Consider the following 20,918-nt stretch of genomic DNA (forward strand, 5'->3'; position numbering starts at 1 on the left):
TTATATAAGAAATTATTCAGTCTAACATTAGTGAAGCTATTTACCTCCAGCTGCTTTTTGATCCACATGGCATTGTTTCCTTATTTTTAAAAAAGTGGGGATTTTTTGTTTTTGTTTTTTAAACATTTGTTTATTGTGTGTTCCCCACATGCTTGATTCCTTGGTCCACCATGTAGGCTCCAGGGATCAGACTGAGATCCTCGGGTGAGGGAGGCAGCATTTTTACCTCCAGAGCTGTCTCACCAACCCTGCTTGGCCTTTATGTCCCCATCCAGTCAAGGTCAGCCTTTTCCAAGGGTCTTAAGATTTTAGGTATAATTTCTCATGAAAGCATTTAACTGATTCTAAAACAAAAGAAACTGGTGTGATCATTTGTAGCTTTGTAGTAGGTTGGTCTGTTTTATGTTTCAAGTGATTCTTTGTATTTGGGGGCTTGTTTCCATCCTTGTACCTCATAATTTCTGTCTGTCCTTCCTGTTTGGTTTCCCTGAATGTTTAGCCTAAGACAAGTGCGGGAGTGAGGAAGGGCCCCTGTGATCCTAGCCTTCAGGGAGCCCAAACAGGAGGAGTGTGAACTTGAAGCCAGTCTGGCTCTCATAGTGAGAACCTTTTTCAAAAAAGAAATGAGAACTTTCTCAAAAGAAGCCCCCAAAACAAACAAACAAAAAAGAATCTCAGTGAGTCAAAGGTGTTTTTAACGCAAGCATCTCGTGATAACTGGATGTCATATTCTGAGTCTGGCAGTGTGAAGAGGCAAGAAGTGCCCTGTGCACTCCCTTTGTGCATATTTTCTATTTGGCTTTTTGATGACTTGTAGCATTTCTGTGCATTGGATCTACTTTGTGTGCTTACAAATAGCCTGTGAAGGAGACATACTTTAATAACAGAGGGAAAAAGAGAATTTAATGAAGACCCAAAGTAGGATATGGCATAAATATTTGTTATTATTTTGTTACTCTTTTAAAATGATTTTCTATATATGTTTGTGTAGTCTGTGTATGTATATATGTGTGTAAATATATATGTATAGTGTGAGTGTGTGTGTGTGTGTGTGTGTGTGTGTGTGTGTGTGTGTGTACAGTGTGAGTGTGGAGGTCAGACAATTTGCAGGAGTCTGTTCTGTCCTTCCACCAATATGGGTTCCAGGGATTGATCTCTGGCTGTTGGACATGGCAGCAGATGCCTATACCTACTGAGACTCTCACCGGCCCATCCAAGGTCTTTGCCATTTTTGCCTTTAAAACTTTTTGTTTGTTTGGGTGTGGAGCTCAGACTGGGGCTTTGGTTGAGTATGCTTAGGCACAATTCCACTGAGTTACAGTCCCAACACCCCCCCAACCCCAAGTTTTATTTTCAATTAAATTGTAATCATTTTCTTTATTCTTAGAGAATGATGAACTAGAGGATCAAAGATATTCCTTCTTCTTCTTCCATAGTTTGTTGGTTTTCTTGCAGGAGGAGGTATACAGGGAGAATGGACTGAGACACTAGGCTGAGTGTCATGTCAGGGCAGTGTGCACCTCATTCATCTCTGTGTTCCCGGTGGAGCCTGGGATGGTGCCTTGCTGCACGTAGCAGCGGTTCGCTTTGTGTTTACTGAGCTGAAAGAGCCCTGTGTTTCTGGGCTTCATTTGCCAGAACTTCAGGGTGGGTCTTGTCTACTGGTTTACATTCCTTTGCGTCCCAACTCTGAGGTGTAAGAGTGTGGTTCAGGAGCATGGGTGGAGGCGGACTTTTTTTTTTGTAGCTCCTTGGCCCTTTCCTGGTCTTACTCCCTCTCACACTTGTGGGGAATCTCACAACCTACCCATTCCTCTTGTTTAATCTTTCTCCCTGTGCTTGGTATTTCCTTATTGAACTCTTTTCATGAACTATTCTTTTTTTCCTTTCCTTTCCTTTCCTTTCCTTTCCTTTCCTTTCCTTTCCTTTCCTTTCCTTTCCCTTTCCCTCTCTCTCTCTCTCTCTCTCTCTCTCTCTCTCTCTCTCTCTCTCTTTCTTTCTCTCTTTCTTTCTTTCTTTCTTTCTTTCTTTCTTTCTTTCTTTTGAGACAGGGTTTCTCTGTGTTACAGCTCTGGTTGTCCTGGAACTCACTCTGTAGACCAGGGTGACCTTGAACTCACTCACAGAGATCCACCTGCCTCTGCCTCTGCCTCCTGAGTGCTGGGATTAAAGTTGTGCACCACCACTGCTGGCTTCATGAACTATTCTTTTCAGATCCATGCAGCTTTTAAGGTTGACCCTAGACTTGGAGATGAGTTGCTGTGAAACCAAAGCTTGTTTCTGGAAAGAATGTGTAAAGACCTGTACCCTGATTCCACCAGAAAAAGAGTATTTCTACCTTTGAAGAACAGCCAGGTCTCACATGTAGTTGTCCAAATTCTCAAGTGCTTATTGGCCTTTGAAAGGCTGTACCTCACAAAGGACATAGTCGCTGCACTGCTGTCCCATGGTGATGGGCAGGGGGTTCCAGAGAGCTGTGGTAAAGGAAGAGGGTGAAATGAGGTGCTACACCAGCACTGTGGCCTCCCACTTGGCCCTTGGTGTCTTTAGGCCAGAAATGCTATCTATGTCAGTTCTCTGGAGCTCTGAATCTCTGATTTTCTCTTCTGCCATCTGCTGGAGAAAGCACTTTACTTAGAGGTTGGGGGGGGGGGGCTTGGGTTGCTTCATTTTATAAGAGATTAGTTTCCTCAATTTTGAGTCCAAAAACTAAGGTAGAATGGTTCTACATTGTGTTTGTATAAGAAACAAGAAACAACTACTCGTGAGGCAAAAACCGATAATTTACACGAAGTATTAGCACCATGAGTATCAATTAGTCAGAGAGCTGGGTAGCTTGCTACCTCCTTATCTGTGCTGGCTAGTTTTATGTCAGCTTGACACAGCTGGAGTCATCAGAGAGGAGGGAACCTCAGTTGAGAAAATGCCCCCAAAAGATCCAGCTGTAAGGCATTTTCTTAAATAATGATCAATGGGGGAGTGCCCAGGTAGGTAGCGTCATCCCTGGGTAGGTGGTCCGGGTTCTATAAGAAAGCCGACTGAGCAAGCCATAGGGAACAAACCAGTAAGCAACAGCCCTCCATGGCCGATGCATCAGCTCCTGCCTCCAGGTTCCTACCCTGCTTGGGTTCCTGCCCTGCTTGGGTTCCTGCCCTGACTTTCTTTGATGATGAGCCATGATGGAAAAGCATAGGCTGAATAAACCCTTTCCTCCCCAACTTGATTTTTGATCATGGTGTTAAATCATAGCAATAGGAACCTTAACTAAGTCATAATCCTAACACTTGGGTGGTAGATGCAGGAGGATCTGAGTTCAAGGACAGTCTTAGCTACATAGGGAGTGAGATACTTTCTCAAAACAAAACAAAATAAAATCATAATAGACAAATCAGGCTTTTGAACTTAGCAAGCACACCAGGCCAGTAGAGTGCAGCTCCCTTGACCAGACCATTTAAAAGGAGTACTTGAAGCCCAAGAGGTTGTAGGCACACTGTTCTGTTACCTGAGTACTTGCTGTGAACCTCTTCAGGAAAATGACACAGTGAAGGGGCTTTGCCTGTAGCCACAGATCAGTTGCTGTTTCTTCTGCTTCTAGCACAACCCACTTCAGACTAACCCTCAGACTGCCTGCCACCACCCAACCTATGTGCGGGTCCTCTGTGCCTTGAACTGTAGTTCATGAAACTTCTTATCTTGTCCCATACAGAGACTTTCTACTGTGTCCTTAGCCTCTCTCTGCCTTCAGTGGAGCCTCTCTGGACCCTGTAGACTCACAAAGCCTTTCCTAACCATTATGTAGTGCGTGCTCACACACACACACACAAACACACACACACACACACACACACACACACACACATACAGGAGGGGGGCGGACTGTGAAAATGCATGATTGGAGAGTTAATATTTGCAATTAAGATTGGAATAAAATAGGCAGTGGTTGTGAATGGCCACAATATCAAAATGAAATCAAGAATTGTTTGGTGAAATATAGCTGACAGAGCTGACATTATGGAAAGATGTGCACATGTCTTATTTCTGGTGTAGTTTGCTTGCAGTGGGTGATGCTCCATTCATTGGGTTTAGGCGTCATGGTGAGGTATCTTTGAAAGGAGAGCAGAGGTCATTTTAGAAATTGTGCCTACCTTAGTACGTCTCTCAGTTCCTGCCTTTGATTGTGTGCTAGTCCTTGCTTGAAAATTACAGTTCGAGAAGAACCTGCCAAATCAAACCAGGACTTGGAGCTGATGTGGACCCAGTGTGAGTCTAATGAAGTAAGTCATGATACTAGGTCATCTCACATGCTGCTTAGGGTCAGCCTTTGTGGGGAACAATACCTAAAACCTAGCAAAGTGACATTCTAGCCTTAGGTAGTGAACTCCCCACCCCACCTCATTAGAGTTTTACTAGCCTCTGACCACCTGGGCTTGGTGGTCTTGACACCTCAGTCTGCCTTGTGGGTAAATTTCAATATTTAAAGATGTGGCGCTGGTGATGAGCGAGTGTATTGGCTAATGTCTACACGTATAGAGATTACAGGCCTGAGAATGCTTCTGGACCGAGAATTGCTGTTCATTCATTCAGCTCTTCTTACACGCCTCCTAGGAAGTCAGATACATGCTTGAAGATCACAGTACCAGAGTGGGAGTGGTGAGGACGTAGGATGTGATATGAGGGTGGGAGTGGATTTGTTCTAGGTGAAGCACATCAGCCCCACAATTTGGATTTGGGTCCAGGTGGGCCAGGAGTCTACCAGAGAGTATGCAGGTGAGTAGACAAGCAGAGACCTGTGTTTTCCTGGGTAGGAGGGCACAGCAGCAGCCGGAGGAATGTCCATTGAACGTTTCCTTTCTTCTTTCCTTCCTGCTATGTATCGACACTTGTCACTTGTCATGTCAGAACATTTAGAAATAACACACCGTGTCCCCAGTACAGCTGCCTCTCAGTAGCCCCTGGGGACTGATTCCCTGATCCTCCTTAGACTCTAAAGTCTATGGACACTCAAGTCCCACAGGTAAGGTGGTGTAGCATTTGGTATGTACCTACCTAAGTCTTCCCTTAGATCTTCTACATATACACATTAAAGGCCACGTAAATGATTTAGGGAATAATGTCAGAAAATGAAGTTTATCTTCATGTCAATACAGATGCCACTACTCCACTCCAGTTCTTTTTGATCCTCAGTTGATTGAGTGTGTGGAGGTAGAACGCCTTGGATAGAGTGCCATACTAGAGCCTGGTCAGTGGTCAGTTCAGGATTAGAGCTGTCAGCCTGGGAGGCAGTGGGTGGCTGGGTTAAGACAGACCCACTTCAGTAGGAAGAGGGATTGGATAGACATCTTGGTGTTCTTTCCAACTCTGCTTACAGGCCAGCCCCCTGCAGTTTCCTTTTCTGTGTTAGTGGAGGCTGATAGCCCACAGGACTAACTGTGGGAGTACCCACACTCACCTAGTGCAGGTTCTGAGAGCCTCAGTCTCATTTGCTGCTGACTCTGTCCCAGGAGCCTTACTTAGTCTTCCACGGCTGTGCTGAGTCAACTTGATCTGTCGTGAAAGTTTGGCAGAGTGTTGGACCAGAGTAGATGTGGGACAATTAATTCTCTCTTAGGATGAACTTAGTCCAAGAAAGTAGCAGTCATTGAGAAGATTGCTGTCTCCTCCAGGTTGAGCAAAAGTCAGTCGTTTGTCTTCCTGTAATTTAGAATGGACTTGGCAGTCGTGTTCTTTCTACCTCCCTCGTCATTTCTGAGGCTGACAACTTAGAGGTAGGGTGTAGAATGGAGCCATAATTTACTCTGGGGATGACTCAGATGGTCTCATTTTAGCTATAATTGTGCCATTCTCCATTCACCTCTCCCTCCACCTCCATTTTTTTTCTTTTTTTAAAATCTATGCTTGAGTGAGGAGCTTTGAAAAGAATACGAGTAGAGTAGGCTTGCCTATAGACACCTCTTGGTGTGGAGGTGCTTCTTTTCCTGTCACTGATTGCTTCCCTTCCCTTCCCTTCCCTTCCCTTCCCTTCCCTTCCCTTCCCTTCCCTTCCCTTCCCTTCCCTTCCCTTCCACTCCTCCTCCCTCCCTCCCTCCTCCTTCCCTCCCTCCCCTCCCTCCTGGCTCCTCTCTACTTCTATTTTGAGTGCCCGTTTCTCACAGATTCTGTCTTACTGGAAACTGGGCCAGCTCCATTTAAGTTTTTTTCCCATGCTGCTATTAAAAGACAGTGACCAGTTAAGGGTCTGAGGCGAGTCAGGTGCCTCCTGATTGTAGTGCTCTCAGCAAGTATTGATTCAGATGGCACAGGTTGGCTGTGTTTATTTGGATGCTTTAGTGACTATGCTTGTTCTGTTAAGTTGGAGGAAAGCCATCAGTTGTTAGCTCTTAAATGTCTCTTTCCTGCACCAGTGGGCAGATGTGTGGTTAAAGAGCCTCATGTTCCAGGTCTCATACTGAGATAGACCAGTGTGCTTGGCATCTGGATTTCAGCCAACACTGGGCTTTAAGGCTCTCTGCATTGACTAACAGAGATGTTTGTGGGACTTGGGCTTTGCCTAAGTCATAATCCTATCAAATCCTTCTGTATACATGTGGTATTCTCTCGCTGAAAGTTACCTGCCCTCTAAAATGTGTGCACACTTTTGTTTTTTTCTCAGTGAGGTAGTTTTAAGTTATGAAGTAAGCTGGGCATGCCTTTAATCCCAGTACTTAAGAGGCAGAGGCCGTTTCTATCTTTGTGTTCAAGGCCAGCCTGGTCTATGTAGTGAGACTCTGTCTCAAAATAAAAAGCATAAAACACAAACCACAATAAAACAACAAAAATATCTTATTGTAATTTTAATTTGCATTTCCCTAAATGTTTGGGGTGCTGGTCATCATGTTTGTGTTCGTTTACTGTCTGCAGATCTTTGGTGAAGAGTCTGTCCACACCTTTTGTTTTTAAAATATTTGGCTAGCTTATTGTTGAGTTTGAGACTTTATGTGTTATATAGAGAAATACTTGTAGTTCTGTATTTACAGTCTGTGGACTGTCTTTATTAACTTAATGGTTTTGGTTTTTGGATTTTGGTTTCTTGAGACAGGTTTTTTTGGGTAGCCCTTACTGTCCTGGAACTTGCTCTTGTAGACCAGGATAGGACAGACCTGAAATTCACAGAGATCCACCTGCCTTTGCCTTCCAAGTGCTGGGACTAAAGGAGTGCACCACCACTGCCCAGCCTAATTTAAGTTTTTAATTTTTTAAGACTTATTTTTTAATTGTGAGGTGTGAGGTGTGTATTTACATGTGGATATGTGCATAATGAGTGCAGGTGCTGGCAGAGGCATCAGAGCTCTTAGAGCTGGAGTTAGAGACATTTGTGAGCAGACTGATGGGTACTGGGAACTGAACTCAGGTCCTCTGGAAGAGCAACAAGTGCTCTTAACTGCTGAGCTATCTCTCCAGTCTAATTCCTTGAAATTTGTGTGTGTGTGTGTGTGTGTGTGTGTGTGTGTGTGTGTGTGCGCGCGCGCGCGCGTGTGCGCGTGAGCGTGCGCGCTTGTGTGCACACACTCAAGTGCAAGTGCTGGGGGTTTAGGTGTGGAAGTCAGAAGATAACTTGGTTCTCTCCTTCCATATTTACATGGGCTTTGGGAAAAGGCAACTTGGCTTATCAGGCTTTCAGAGCAAGCACTATAACTGCTGAGCCATCTTGGGGGGCCCATCTTTTCATTCTTCTTAAAAAATTACTTAATTAGGTGCTGGGTCTGGTAGCACATGCCTTTAATCCCAGCATTCAGGAAGCAGAGGCAGGAGGATCTCTGAGTTTAAGGCCAGCCTGGTCTACAGAGTGAGTTCCAGAACAGCCAAAGATACACAGAGAAACCCTGTCTTGAAAAAAACAAAAAAATTACTTTCTTAGTTAATATGTATTTAATGTATGTATGAGTGCCTGCATGCATGTTTGTGTACTACATGTGTGCCTGGTGCCCAACTAAGGAACCCAGGCAAGGTTTTCAGATCCCCTGGAACTAGAGTTACAGTCAGTTGAGGGTCGCCATGTCAGTGCTGGGGAATCAAACCTGGGTCCTCTGGAAGAGCCGCTGGTGCTCTTAATTACCAAGCTACTTCTCCAGGGCCCGTCTTTTCGTTTGACAGTGTCTTTGGAAGAGTGGTTTGTCACAGTAGCATTATGGATATACACGTGTTTTGGAGCAAGATTACAGGTCACTGTGTTTTGCCATGGTGTCAGCTCCTTGGGGTCAGGGACTATTTTGTTTCAGAACAGGGACATCAGAGGTAACAGCTGAATACAGTTCAGTGATCAACAAGAAGGGTGAGACAAGCTGTCCCAAGGCATCCAAGATGTTGTAGTCAGGGTACAGACAAAGTTTCAGGATTGAGATGAGAGCCAAGAGCTGTTGCCCGAGACCTTTTCTGCTTCAGAACTGCTTTGACGAGTGTGGAGAGAATCCTAAGCTCTGGCCTTGACTGGCATTCCTTGGTGACCAGTTCCTGAGGGAGGAACTTAGGTAAGGACATTACCAACATTCACAGGAGGACTTGACAGGAACAGAGCTAAGTTTCTGTATCTAGGCAACTTGAAATCATTGTGGAGTTTGGCCTGACTGGCATACTCACTGCCTCGGGGGCTTCATAGAACCTCCTTGCCCCCACAGTGTAGAGGGGGATGAAGCCAAGGTTGAAGTCATTGGCAGAGCTGAAGCCAGGCTGTCTGTGGCAGGGGCCAGCTCATCTCCTCCCTATTGCCTTGAGTTTGTCCTAGCGCTATTTTGGCCTGTGGTGTGTGGTTTTATCAAGTGGGCCAGTTTGTAATCACAACACAATCGCATCTTTTAAGGGTTGAGTGAGCAAGACAGGAGAGGAAACTGCTTAAGAGATTTTCCTCAATTAGTGAGGCCTTGTCTTCCCTGAGAGGGCCTTAAAGTTAGTACAAGAGTAAGAAAATGGGGTAGAGGGAGAAAGGGAGAGAATAGATGGAGAGAGAGAGAATAGATGGAGAGAGAGAGAATAGATGGAGAGAGAGAGAGAGAGAGAGAGAGAGAGAGAGAGAGAGAGAGAGAGAGAGAGAGAGATTTTGTGTCTAGGGGAGGTGGTGGCAGTTGGCTGCCTGTAGGGAGGCAGCAATTCATGCAAAGTGCTCCCAGCTGCCCCTGGTTTATGGCCTAATCCCAGCCCTGCTCCAGCCTGTCATTCATGGTAAGCTACTATCATTAGTGGTTAAACATTTCTGAAAGTATTTCCCTCTCAACTCTGACCACATGCCCTTTCGTGGAAGAAAGATGGGGAGGAGCCAGGAGAGCAATGAGTCCCACCCTGTCCACATCCAGCTGCTCTACAGAGTGACAAGGAACCTTGGCCCTGGAAGAAGTTTGGATTTGTTAAAGCCTGTGTGTCTGCTTCTGTTCCTGAGGGACAGAGGCCTACTCTAAAGGCTGTGGTTCCCAAACCTAGGAGGCCTGTTTTGTCCTTGTAAGGAGATTCTTGGTTGGAATAAACCTTTATTAACCAATTTCACCTCTTGAGTTCTCTGCCCGCAACACATGCATATACTGGGCCATGCTGAACAGTTACTGAACATTGCCGTTCCCTCTGGAACTAGGGACTGCTGTCTGCTTTTGATGCATGGTTGTGGTGAAGGGCTTCACAGTAACATTTCTTCTCATGAAGTGGGGGCTTTGAAATCTTTTTCTTTGACTGAGGTATGGTTGACAGCTTTTTGTTTTTGTTTTTGTTTTTGTTTTTTTGGAGGCTGTCCTGGAACTAGCTTTTGTAGAGGCTGGTCTCGAACTCACAGAGATCCGCCTGCCTCTGCCTCCCGAGTGCTGGGACTAAAGGTGTGCGCCACCAACGCCTGGCTTGGTTGACAGCTTTTGATTTATGAAATTAGTGCAGGGAAAAAATAAGATAAAATGGGAAAGCCAAACCAAATCTCTCTTAACTTTCAACAATTGCACTGTCTTTAGGTAGTATAGACCCCAGAGTTTGCAAGGTCTTGGGGTCTCTCATTTTCACTGTATTTTTTTGTTTGTTTTGTTTTATTTTTTGAGACAAGGTCTTGCTGTGTAGCCTTGGCTTGCCTGGATCTCACTTTGTAAATCAGGCTGGCCTTGAACTCAAATTTGCCTGTCTGCCTATTGAGTGCTGGGCTTAAAGGTGTGTGCCACCATTACCAGTTTTTTGTTTTTAAGATAAAATCTCATTCAGTAGTCTTTGGAACTTGTTGTATAACCAAGGCTGTCTTCAAACTCTGAGCAATCCTCCTGACTCAGCTTCCTGAGTGTTGGCTTTATGGATGTATGCTACCATATCTAGTTTTATACACACACAGTCACTACCGCAAGAACAACTGTTACTTCTCTTTAAAAAAAAAACATTTATGGATTTTTTTTTCCTTTTCAGAAGTGTATAAGCTCAGAGAAGGAAACTAGAAAAATCAATAAAGTATCTCTATTCCCAGCTTCCAAGATAACCACCATTAGTGTTGTGGTTTATGTCCATCTTGTACAAGAGTCCGTTACTGAAAGCTGGGCATGGTGGCACATGCCTATAATTCCAGCTCTTGAGAGGCAGAGAGGCCAGCAGGGTCTACAAAGTGAGTTTCAGGACTGCCAGGGCTAGGCTACACAGAGAAAGCCTGTCTTGAAAAAACAAAAAGGAATCTGTTACTAAGAAAGTAGGTGGTAGGTGGTTTATAACCCCTCACAAAACCAACTGTTACTTGTGCTGTAGGCCTGTCCTAGCCTGCTGGAGAGATGCTCTCAGTAGCAGAGGGACTCTGCTGGGTGGTCTTCCCAGCAGGAAACTCTCTGTCAGAGATAAATCTTACACTTGCCCGGTAACTGGGGGAAAGTAGCTCCAGACAAAGTCAACAAAGGACCACCCATTCCACAATCATCCTCCAGCCAAGGAGGAGGGCCCGGGTGAGAATGCATTCTGCAGAACTTGCCATCATTTGCTTACATACTTGCAAATGGAGGCAATAGAGCCACTGTCAGAGTGGCCACACTGAGTGAGGTGGTGCATTAAAGTGTAATGCTCAGGTCATGGTGGTGTATGGTTTCCTCTGGGCTCATTGTGATCAGTTCTCTTGTTGCTGGTCTTTATGCCCCATGCCCTGTAGTGTAAGTTGTTCTCTCAGCCTGTGTTTTCCTGCCTGGAAAGGACCAGACTTGTCGAGCCTGGCAGTGGTGGTACAGACCTTTAATCCCGGCTCTCTGGATCCCAGCACATGTGGATCTCTGTGAGTTCAAGGCCAGCCTGGTCTATGGATCGAGTTCCAGAGCAGGCTTCAAAACTACAGAGAAACCCTGTGTGTGGGGGGGGTGGGGGGTGGGGGGGAGAACCAGACTTATCTTTATTCAGTAGATGGCATTTAAACCATCTAGTTGATGCAAATTAAATAATGACTGTGGGCATACCAATAATGTCTGTTAACGAAAGAGCCAAACCCAAGGCAGAGAGGCTTAGATGTTTTTCCTGAGTGGAGTGGAGGAACCCTACAGAACAAACTTTTGTCATTGTTGCTTTGTGCTTTGTGCTCTGAAAAAAAAAAAAAAATCCCTCCTTAAATCCGCTTCTGTGTTGGCTTTCAGTCACCTGGAGAGCTGTGTGATGTCCCAGCATATGCACTGGCTCATGCTGCTTAGTCATCTTCCCAGTTATAGAGAAATGATTTGCATAAGTTTGGGCCCCTGTACCTAATGGGAGAAACAGTCATCCACTGCCTGTCCAGAGGCTCTTGTTTATTCCTAACATCTAAGCCCAATAAAAATAATGTGATGGTCACAGGCTATTTTGCCAGTTATTTCAGATGTGGGGGTGATTTGCTCCAAATTTGTTTATTTCAAGTGGAAAAGTTTGCACAAAGCTGCCTTTTGGGCTTTTACCAAGAAGGAAGCTTCCCTGGGTCTCTGCTCAGAGCCAGCTCCTGTTGAGTGAGAAGCTGGAGTGACTACAGGTCTTGTTTCTAATAAATAGCAAGTGGGGGAAGCGCCTTTCTTTCTTACAGTGACTTATGTCGGTCTGCTTTCTACTCTGAACCCCCAGAACGCACAGACATTCAGGTGGCTCAGGCAGAACAACCACAACTAACGGCGACCAAAGCCCTGGTGCTAGGAACCGGCACCGCCAACCTGTGAAGAACCCCAGCAACAGTGGCTTAGCCAATGGCACAGGTGAGTGATGGATGACACCCAGCATCAGCCTGGACAGAGCAGGAGGCCTTTGCCTGTCCTGTTTGCACTCAGGGCATTGCCTTCTGTGTCAGAATATAGTGGAGTAAGAGACTCCAGCACTTGTGTTGTTTGGGTCCATTACTTACTCCATTGACCCATCTTCTTTAATCTCTGGCTTACTCTGCACAGCCAGGGTTCCATGCCTGGGCATGTAGCTCAATTGGTAGAGACTTATGTAGCGTGCATGAGGCAGACCTGGGTTCAGTCTTCAGTACCTTACAAAACTGGCTTAAGGAGGTGGGAGGGTCAGAAGTTAAAGGTCATCTTTGGCTACATGACAGTTCGAGGCTAGCCTGGGATACATTAGATTCTGTCTCAGAAAATAAAAATGACAAACAAAATATTCCTTTGTGGAGGTTTTTTTTTTTTTTTTTTTTTTTTTTTTTTTTTTTTTTTGAAGACAAGGTTTCTCTGTGTATCCCTGGTTGTCCTGGAACAGGCTGGCCTTAAACTCTTGGAGATCCGCCTGCCTCTGCCTCCCAAACACTGGGATTAAAGGCATGAACCACCATTGACCAGCCGAGAAAATTTTTTACAAATGTGGGTTTTTTCATTAATTTCTTATCAACATTGAGTTTCATTTGGATTTTAAAGAAAGATTTAGTTTATTTTTATTTATTTATTTGTTTGTTTGTTTGTTTTTTTGAGGCAGGGTTTCTCTGTGGGACGGTCCTGGCTGTTCTGGAACTCGCTTTGTAGACCAGGATGGCCTTGAACTCACTGAGATCCACCTGCCTCTGCCCCCCAAGTGCTGGGATTAAAGGTGTGTGCACCACATGCATACAGGTGCTCATTTGCAGCCAATGGAAGGAGGCGTGGACATTTGCTTCTACAGACTCTAGACAGGGGAATATAATTCCAGTTGGGAGAGACATGGAAATGACTTTTATAGATGCCTGTTTGTGATTGCAGAGGTGTGACATGAAGACACAGCAGCATAGTTTGCTGTTGTGACAGCATTATTGGCCTGTTTGTGACAGACTGATTGAGTAGCACACTACTTGGGTTGCTCTGTCTTGGATTTCAGTTCTGTGGAAGCAGTGGGTGGGACTTCAGAGTCCTTCTGTGACTAATGTTGCCTCGCTATCTCACTGTGTACAAGGAATGGTAGGGCAAAGTGGCAAGCCTGGGGCATGACTTGACTTCCTGGAGTTGGGGACCTGCTTGAAATAAATGAGTTAAGCAGTTTCCTGTGAACTTCCTGGATGAAGTCCCAACAGCTTGTCTCAGCCTGCCCAGTGCTCAGGGTCCAATCACCACATCCTTTCCATCTGCACTAAGGGATGGCAAGCGAGTGGCTATGGACTGTTGCACTGAGTCATGCACAGCTCTCCAAGCAGCAGCAAATGTGCTCTTCTTAGAAAACAGTTGTTTATAGAGAAGCTTGCAGTAGTCCTGCTGGACACAGGCCACGTCACCCTTGAACACATGGAAGCAGTCTCCTGATGCAGCAGCTGGGCCACCAGTCACTTCATCCTTCCAAGGCTCTACATTACCATGATAGCAGTGTCCCTCCTCCCTCTCTGCTTTTATAAAAGCAGTTGAAAATTGCCTTAATTGGCAATGGTCTTTGAGTCAGTCTTCATAGATATTTAAAGATTTTTAAATTTTTTTCAAAATGGGGGTAGGGTTGGAGTCTTTGTGTGGGTATATATTTGTGAGAGCAGGTGCCCATAGAGATCAGAGGCATTGAATCCCCCCAGGAGGTGGAGTTACAGGTGATTGTAAGCCTCCTGGTGTGATGCTGGGAATTGAATCCAGGTTGTCTGCAAGAGCAATAAGTGTTTAACCACTGGGCCATTTCCCCAGACCTTCTGGGATAGCAGCAGACTTTTACTTGCTTTATTTTTAGTTTTAGGTATCTTTGCTTCTTGTCTTTATCCCTATAACCTTGTGTTCTAGCTTTTGAGGTAGGTTCCAGTCATGTCTTTAAAAAGCCACATGTGTCTAGCTCCAGACAACCTTGGACTTGTTTTATGGTTGTTTCTCTGAATGCCCAAACCATTTCTAAAACCTAGCTTCAAAGGGCAGCTCCTGCTTGCTAAAATGCAAAGGCCTTGGCTTCTGCCTCTGCCTTTTTAGCAATGATGACGTTTCATCTTGACCTTACAGGCAGCCTGGACTATGTGAAAACAGAAAGCAAGAACTGTGGCTAGAGTGGGCAGACAGAGGTCTCCCCTCTTGTCAGTGTTGGATTTGAATGAGGATGTCGCCATCTCTCCATGGTAGGCCTATGAGGACCACTTCCAGGATGGCGGTATAGGAGCTAGAGTTATTGTTGATTGTGAACCTGCTGTAGATGCTGGGAACTGAACTCTGGTCCTCTAAAGAGTAGTTAACTGTGCCTCCTGCTAGAGTTTTCACAGGCATGCAAGATTAATTTAACAGTCTCTCCTATCGACTGTGTATGCATGTAAAAGACATTAGGGGCAAAACCAGAACTCTTCACTCCTGAGCCATTCTTTCTCTCCAGCCCCATTGTTTACTTTTTAAAAGTAGTTTTCATGATGAGAGTGTAGCTTGCCTACAGTTGGTAGAGTGCTTGCCTAGCTTTTGTGAGCCCTGGGTTTAATCTCTATCTCCACATAAACTGAACTCAAGAGAAGCTGGGACTATGAGATCCCATCTCAAAAATCAAATTAAAATAATATATTGTAGTGTAGTTAATAGCCATCCATCATTTAACTGTTCTCACTCAACTCTTATGTAGTTCTCTCTTTTGTTTTTGAGATAAGAGTAGCTAGCTTGGAAGTCTGTGTACAGCAGGCTGGCCTTGAACCCACAACACTCCTGCCTCTGCATGAATGTACTTCGATTGCAGTATTACACCACCTCAGATGGCACATGTCCTTCTTCGCATACAACTTTGATCTGGGAAAACACGCAAACATTTTTAAAGAAACAATTGTAGCTGTGTTGCTTAGGCTGGCCTTGAATCCCCGGGCTCTAGCTGTCCCACTGGACCCTCTCCTGAAGCTGACCCTGTATGCACAGGAGTTTGTTACTACAATTCTTGTATCAATGGTTACAAATTTTTAAAAATGAGATCAGTTTCCTTTTAGGAGAATTGCTTATATGTCAAAGGCTGCATAAAACTTTCACAAAGCAGTATATGAATTTTTTTCTCCAATCTTATAAATACTGTTCTGGTTTTTTATGCTTTCAATGTTGAGTCCCACATCATTGTTTATTTTTGCTATTGCTTTTTTTATTTTGCTTTGTTTTGTGTTGGGGATTGAACTCCTGGCTTTATGCATGCTGTGCACACACTGTACCACTGAGCTACCTAGCCCTAGACTAATTTCCTCTGTATTGGAGCCCTGTTCTCACTGAGTGTTAGTCAGACAGCTTCCATTGTAGCTTTTCCTTAGAGTGTACACTTCCTACTCTCTTTTATACTGTGAGAATTTTTTCTTGTTTTGAGTAAGTCACACTTATTTTGATTATTGGGATAATATTAAAAAATATTTTATATGTATATGTGCTTTGCGTGCATGTGTCTGTCACCTCGTGGCTGCCTGGCACCCTCTTTACAGGGAGTCAGATGCTCTGAGACTGGAGTTACAAATGGCTGTGAGCTGCCGTGTGGCTACAGGAATTGAACCCAGGTCCTCTGGAGAAGGTGCCAGTGCTCTTAACCCTGAGCCATCTCTCTAGCCCTAGCATAGTATGTTTTTAATGTCTAAAAGGGCTAGCTCTGCCTTGTTACTTTTTCTCTTTGAAAGTTCATAAACTTTTCAAAAACAAATTTTAGACTTTAAACTTTTAGAGACATGCTAAAAGTAGGAGTTACATTAATCTACTTAACAGAAGTGGGAATAACATTTTCCTCATGGGTTATTGGAATTGCAAATGAGCTAATAAAAATGTCCTTACTAAAGGCAATGAGGGATCCTGGATTTCCACTGAGGTAAAGCTGGATCCTTGACTTTACCATAGAAAAGAATTTCAGGATGAGTAGTATGAAGTAGAAATGGAGTTTATTAAAAGTCATTATTTATTTATTTACTTACTTATTTATTTATTTTTACTGAGATGGTCTCACTGTGTAGCCCTTGGCCTAGAACTCTGTGTAGATCAGGTTTGGCCTTGAACTCAGAGATCCAACCACCTCTGTTTCCAGTAGGCTTTATTTTTACTTTATGTATATGGATATTGTGCCTGCATGTATGTTTGTATACCACTTGGGTGCCTGGTACCTTCTGAGGCCAGAATGGAATGTCAGATCCCCTGGAACTGGAGTTATAGACAGTTCCATGTGGGTGCTGGGAACCAAACCTGGGTCCTCTTGCAAGAGTAGCAAGTACTATTAACTGCTACTATTAACTCTCCGATATAGATTTAATATGTAATGTAAGCACAATGGCTATGAGGAGCACTTGGGAAAAAAAACAAGACACTAAGAGCATGGTTGTGGGCTAAAGAAGAGTCACAGTACCATTGTCTTTACAATATCTGTGTATAGAACTTGATTTCCATGGAGGCTGAAGAAATGTAAGAGAATTTGCTCCTCTAACAAAAGACCTGAATTTGGTTCCTAGCACCCACGTCACCCAGCTAATGACTAACTGCAAGCTTCAGGGACCCCAGCACTCCTGGTTTAAGCAGGCACCTGTATTCATGTGCATACAAATACACCTATTAACAATTTTTAAATAAAAAAGCATTTTTAAGCTGGTGAGGTGGCTCATGCCTTTAGTCCCAGCAATGGGGAGGCAGAGGCAGGCAGATCTCTGAGTTTGAAGCCTGCCAGGTCTCAAGAAAAGTTCCAGGACAGCCAGAGATACACAGAGAAACCCTGTGTCAAAAAAGTGTGTGAGTGAGAAAAAGCATAGCTCAAACATGCAGAGGCAGCCATTGTTGTGTTTTCTGTGATTCCCCTAAAGACATTCTTTAAATGTACAAGTGTATAAATGTGTGTTATCTGAGGGGAAAACCACACAGGTGTCCAGGCACACACAGATGATAACAGTATATATATATACTTCACAGCTATTTCCCACTTAATTGTCTTAGTTTTTCCATAGAACTTGAGGCCAGTGTGAAGAGCTTTGTCCTGTGTACTCCTCCACTAACCTCAGCTAATTTGGGGGAACTTTTACTATAAATACAGTCTTTACAACATGGACTGAAATGTTTAAATCCTATTCCTCTGTGATTTTTTTCTACAACAATGTAAAAAGCTTTCATTGTAACTCTGTGTGTGTGTGTGTGTGTGTGTGTGTGTGTGTGTGTGTGTGTGTGTGTGTGTGTGTGTGCTGAAGAGTAGAGGGACCCAGTTGGCTAGAGGCGATGGGTCCCCTGGAGCTAGGTTACAGGTGGTTGTGAGATGTCAGACAGAGGTGCTGGGAATTGAAGTCAGGTTCTCTGGAAGAGCAGTATGTACTCTTCATGGTTGAGCCATCTCGCCACCTCCACACCCTCAGAAATTTTTTAAAGAGATGAAACCTCATTTTCTGATGGTGCAAAGTCATCAGCTCATTATTCTGGAGGCTAGCAGAGGGAGACTTGAGCTTTTCCACAGGCTCCATCCCTCACAAACTGAAACTGGGGAAGCAGAGTGGTTCGGGCAGCTCCTCTTTATTTAAATGAAGACCACACCAAGGGAATTAGAATCAGTATTTTGCAACCTCCAACTAATTATTGAATTGTCAGTTTCTGAACTCTTTGTTCATTTACTCATTCTCTGACTTTTCAAGATTTAGTTCATTATCATAGCTCTGTGGTAGGTCTGATGTGCTAGAGAAAACCTCCCAACAAAAACAAGCATTCTTCTTTAGACCTTCATCTCTGTTCCTACAAATTTAGTTTCCCTTATACATTTTACAGTGAATTTATCTAATGACTTAAAAAGGCATGGTGGAGTTTTTTAAAGAATTGCATAAGGTTTATAGATTTGCATAAAGAGGATTGCCATCTGTTGTATGTACTAGCTTAGCTCAGACAGAATATGGAAAATAAACAAAGTTTTGCATTTATGTTGGGGAAACAGTCATTGTACAGATTTGGTTATTAAGCATCTGATGTAGCTTCTTTGCCAGGCAGTATTAACATTGAGGAGAAAGCAAGCAGGTCTCAGGCTAAGGATACAGCTCAGGGACAGTGCACTTGCCTAGTCCACGCAAGTCTCTGGGTTTGATCCTCAGCACTGCAAGATAAATAAATAGAACAAAATCCAAAGGACTCAGTCAGAAGCAGTTCCACATCTTAGGTTCGCAGCCATTTGTTAAAGCCAAGCTTGGTTGGGAAGATATTTTGGTTTCAGCTGACTACCAGTGTTAGCCAGTTGGATCTGGTTATATGTAATCTTGGTTCCCACTGAAGGATGTGCAGAAAAGTAGAGTGAGTGGCTCAAGTCCTGGAGGCAGATAGAAAACTATGAATTAAATGTCCTACAACTATGACCGATTATTTAGCCTCTTGGATGCTTGTTTCCTCCATATAAAGTGGGACAGTTGAGGTGCCTAACTGGTGGGGTTGCGTGTGAAGCTTAAAAGAACATAAACTAAGAGAGAACTTTGTGTCTTGTCTGGCACACATACCCCATCCCATCTCATATTCAGTAGTAATGTTTATTATTCTTATTTAAATTTGTTGTCTGGGGACTAGAGAGATGGCTCAGCAATTAAGAACACCTTTTGCTCTTTCAGAGAACCCTGGCTCAATTCCTAGCACCCACATGGCAGCTCATAACCTTCCCTAACTGCAGTTCCAGGGAATCTTTTGCCCTCTTGTGAACTCCTCAGACACAAGCACACAAATAGTGTACATGCATTCATGTAGCAGAACGTTTATACACAGAAATATAATACGTCTTTCAAAAAATTGTCATCTGGCCACCGGGCGTTGGTGGCACACGCCTTTAATCCCAGCACTCGGGAGGCAGAGGCAGGCAGATATCTGTGAGTTCGAGGCCAGCCTGGTCTCCAGAGCAAGTGCCAGGATAGGCTCCAAAGCTACACAGAGAAACCCTGTCTGGAAAAAACAAAAAAAAAAAAAAAAAAAAAAAAAAAAAAGGCATCTAATTCTCTTGGTCAGATAGTTATACTATTTAGGAGAAATGACAGGCAGTTACAAAAGGATAGCCCATAAACAGTGAAGAAATAGTAGCCTTTGTATCAGGGTCAGAGCCAGAGACTAATAAGAAACAGAAGATGCACCAGATACTTATTTTGGATTGCTTTGGCATGGAGAATGGAGGCCAATGATGGAGTTAAGCTGAACTTCCTTCAATTGCATCTGCTCAACAGTAAACTGTAACTGTAGTGGTCTCCTCAGAGGAGATCCAGGAGCAGCTACACACCTGCTGTTTTAGGGGGAACTACAAAACAAATTTCTGAATTAGAAAAATGAAACTAAACAATGACTAAGATGTTTGGCATTGAAATTCTGATGTAAATGTGTAGACAGTTTCCTATAGCTTCCTATAGCTCCTCTATTTTCAAAGGATTGTAATTCTTTAAAACCTTATTTGATCTCTCTTCCAAGTTAGAGGATTTATAGTGCCTTGGCCCTTGTTGACATAGTGATCATCAAAGACCCAAAGAAACAGTGAGGTAAGAAGGTTTAGGAGCTACTTTGTTTTACTTGTTGTCTGTTGTTACCTTGGAGACAAGTCCTTAGTACTGAGCCCCTTTTATGTAGCTATTAATCCCTGCTTCTGTCCTTGAATCAAGGATCTTTAAAACAGAGGTTCCCAACCTGTGCACCGCGATACCTTGTGGGTGGAACAACCCTTTCACAGGGGTCAAACATCAGATATCCTGCATATTAGATATTTGTATTACAATTCATAACTAGCAAAGTTACAGTGATGAAGTAGAAATGAAATAATTTTATGGTTGAGGGTCACCATGGCATGAAGAACTGTATTAAAGTGTCTCAGCATTAGGAAGGTTGAGAGCCACTGATTTAAGAGAACATTTTGGGGAGCTGGAAAGATGACTCAGCAGTTAAAAGCACAGGCTACTCTTCTGGCCTCAGTGGGCCATTGCATACATGTCGTGCTCTAACATACTTGGGAGCAAAACAGTCAAACACATAAAATAAGATTAAAATAATAAAAGGAACTTTACAGAAGTGTCTATGGTTTATGTGTGCACAGGTGTTTGAAGAAAAGCGCTGTCCATGTCTAGCAGGCAGATGGCAACTTTAAAGGAAAGGATGTGCCCCTGTAAACTTGGCCTTGGTCTTGCTTCACTTACACCAGTACCTTTCCTTGTTTTCCTCCTCTTTCCTGCTGCTCTTGGATTGGTGTTGGTGTAACCATAGCATATTAGAAAACCCTAATAAAATTATTTAACTAATTTAACTAAATTACTAAGCCACCTGGGGAGGTGGCTTAGTGGGTAAGAGTACTTGCTTTTCCATCAAGGAGACCTGAGTTTGAATCCCCAGCACTCGTATAAAAACTACAGGTTAAGCTTGCATGTGCTTGTAATCCCAGCCCGGCGGTGGGGAGGGGAGGGCGGGCAGAGACAGGTGGATCCTGAGAGCTTTCTGGTGGACAGCCTGTCCAAAGCAGCAAGCTTCTGGTTCAGTGAGAGGCCCAGTCTCAAAGGAGCCTGCTGCAGCCTCTGTATCCAAGTGCACAAGGGTGCAAGCGCACATGGGTGCCCACTCACATGCACAACTCACATAATTCACTTCTCATGTCCTTTGGGAAGGCATTACTAACTTATATAATAT

At 43.9% G+C, this 20,918-nt stretch overlaps 1 protein-coding gene across 1 annotated transcript in view; it reads left to right on the top strand.

Annotated features, from left to right (window-relative positions):
* Window positions 1-20,918, top strand: part of Wwp2 (WW domain containing E3 ubiquitin protein ligase 2) — a 119,938-nt gene that overhangs the window by 56,420 nt on the left and 42,600 nt on the right. Inside the window, exon 7 of the mRNA XM_027405952.2 lies at window positions 12,043-12,170. Within this exon, the coding sequence (XP_027261753.1) occupies window positions 12,043-12,170 (128 nt within the window). The remainder of the gene's footprint in view (window positions 1-12,042; window positions 12,171-20,918) is intronic.

Source organism: Cricetulus griseus, chromosome 3 (genome assembly GCF_003668045.3).
Source record: "Cricetulus griseus strain 17A/GY chromosome 3, alternate assembly CriGri-PICRH-1.0, whole genome shotgun sequence".
Lineage (NCBI taxonomy): Eukaryota > Metazoa > Chordata > Mammalia > Rodentia > Cricetidae > Cricetulus > Cricetulus griseus.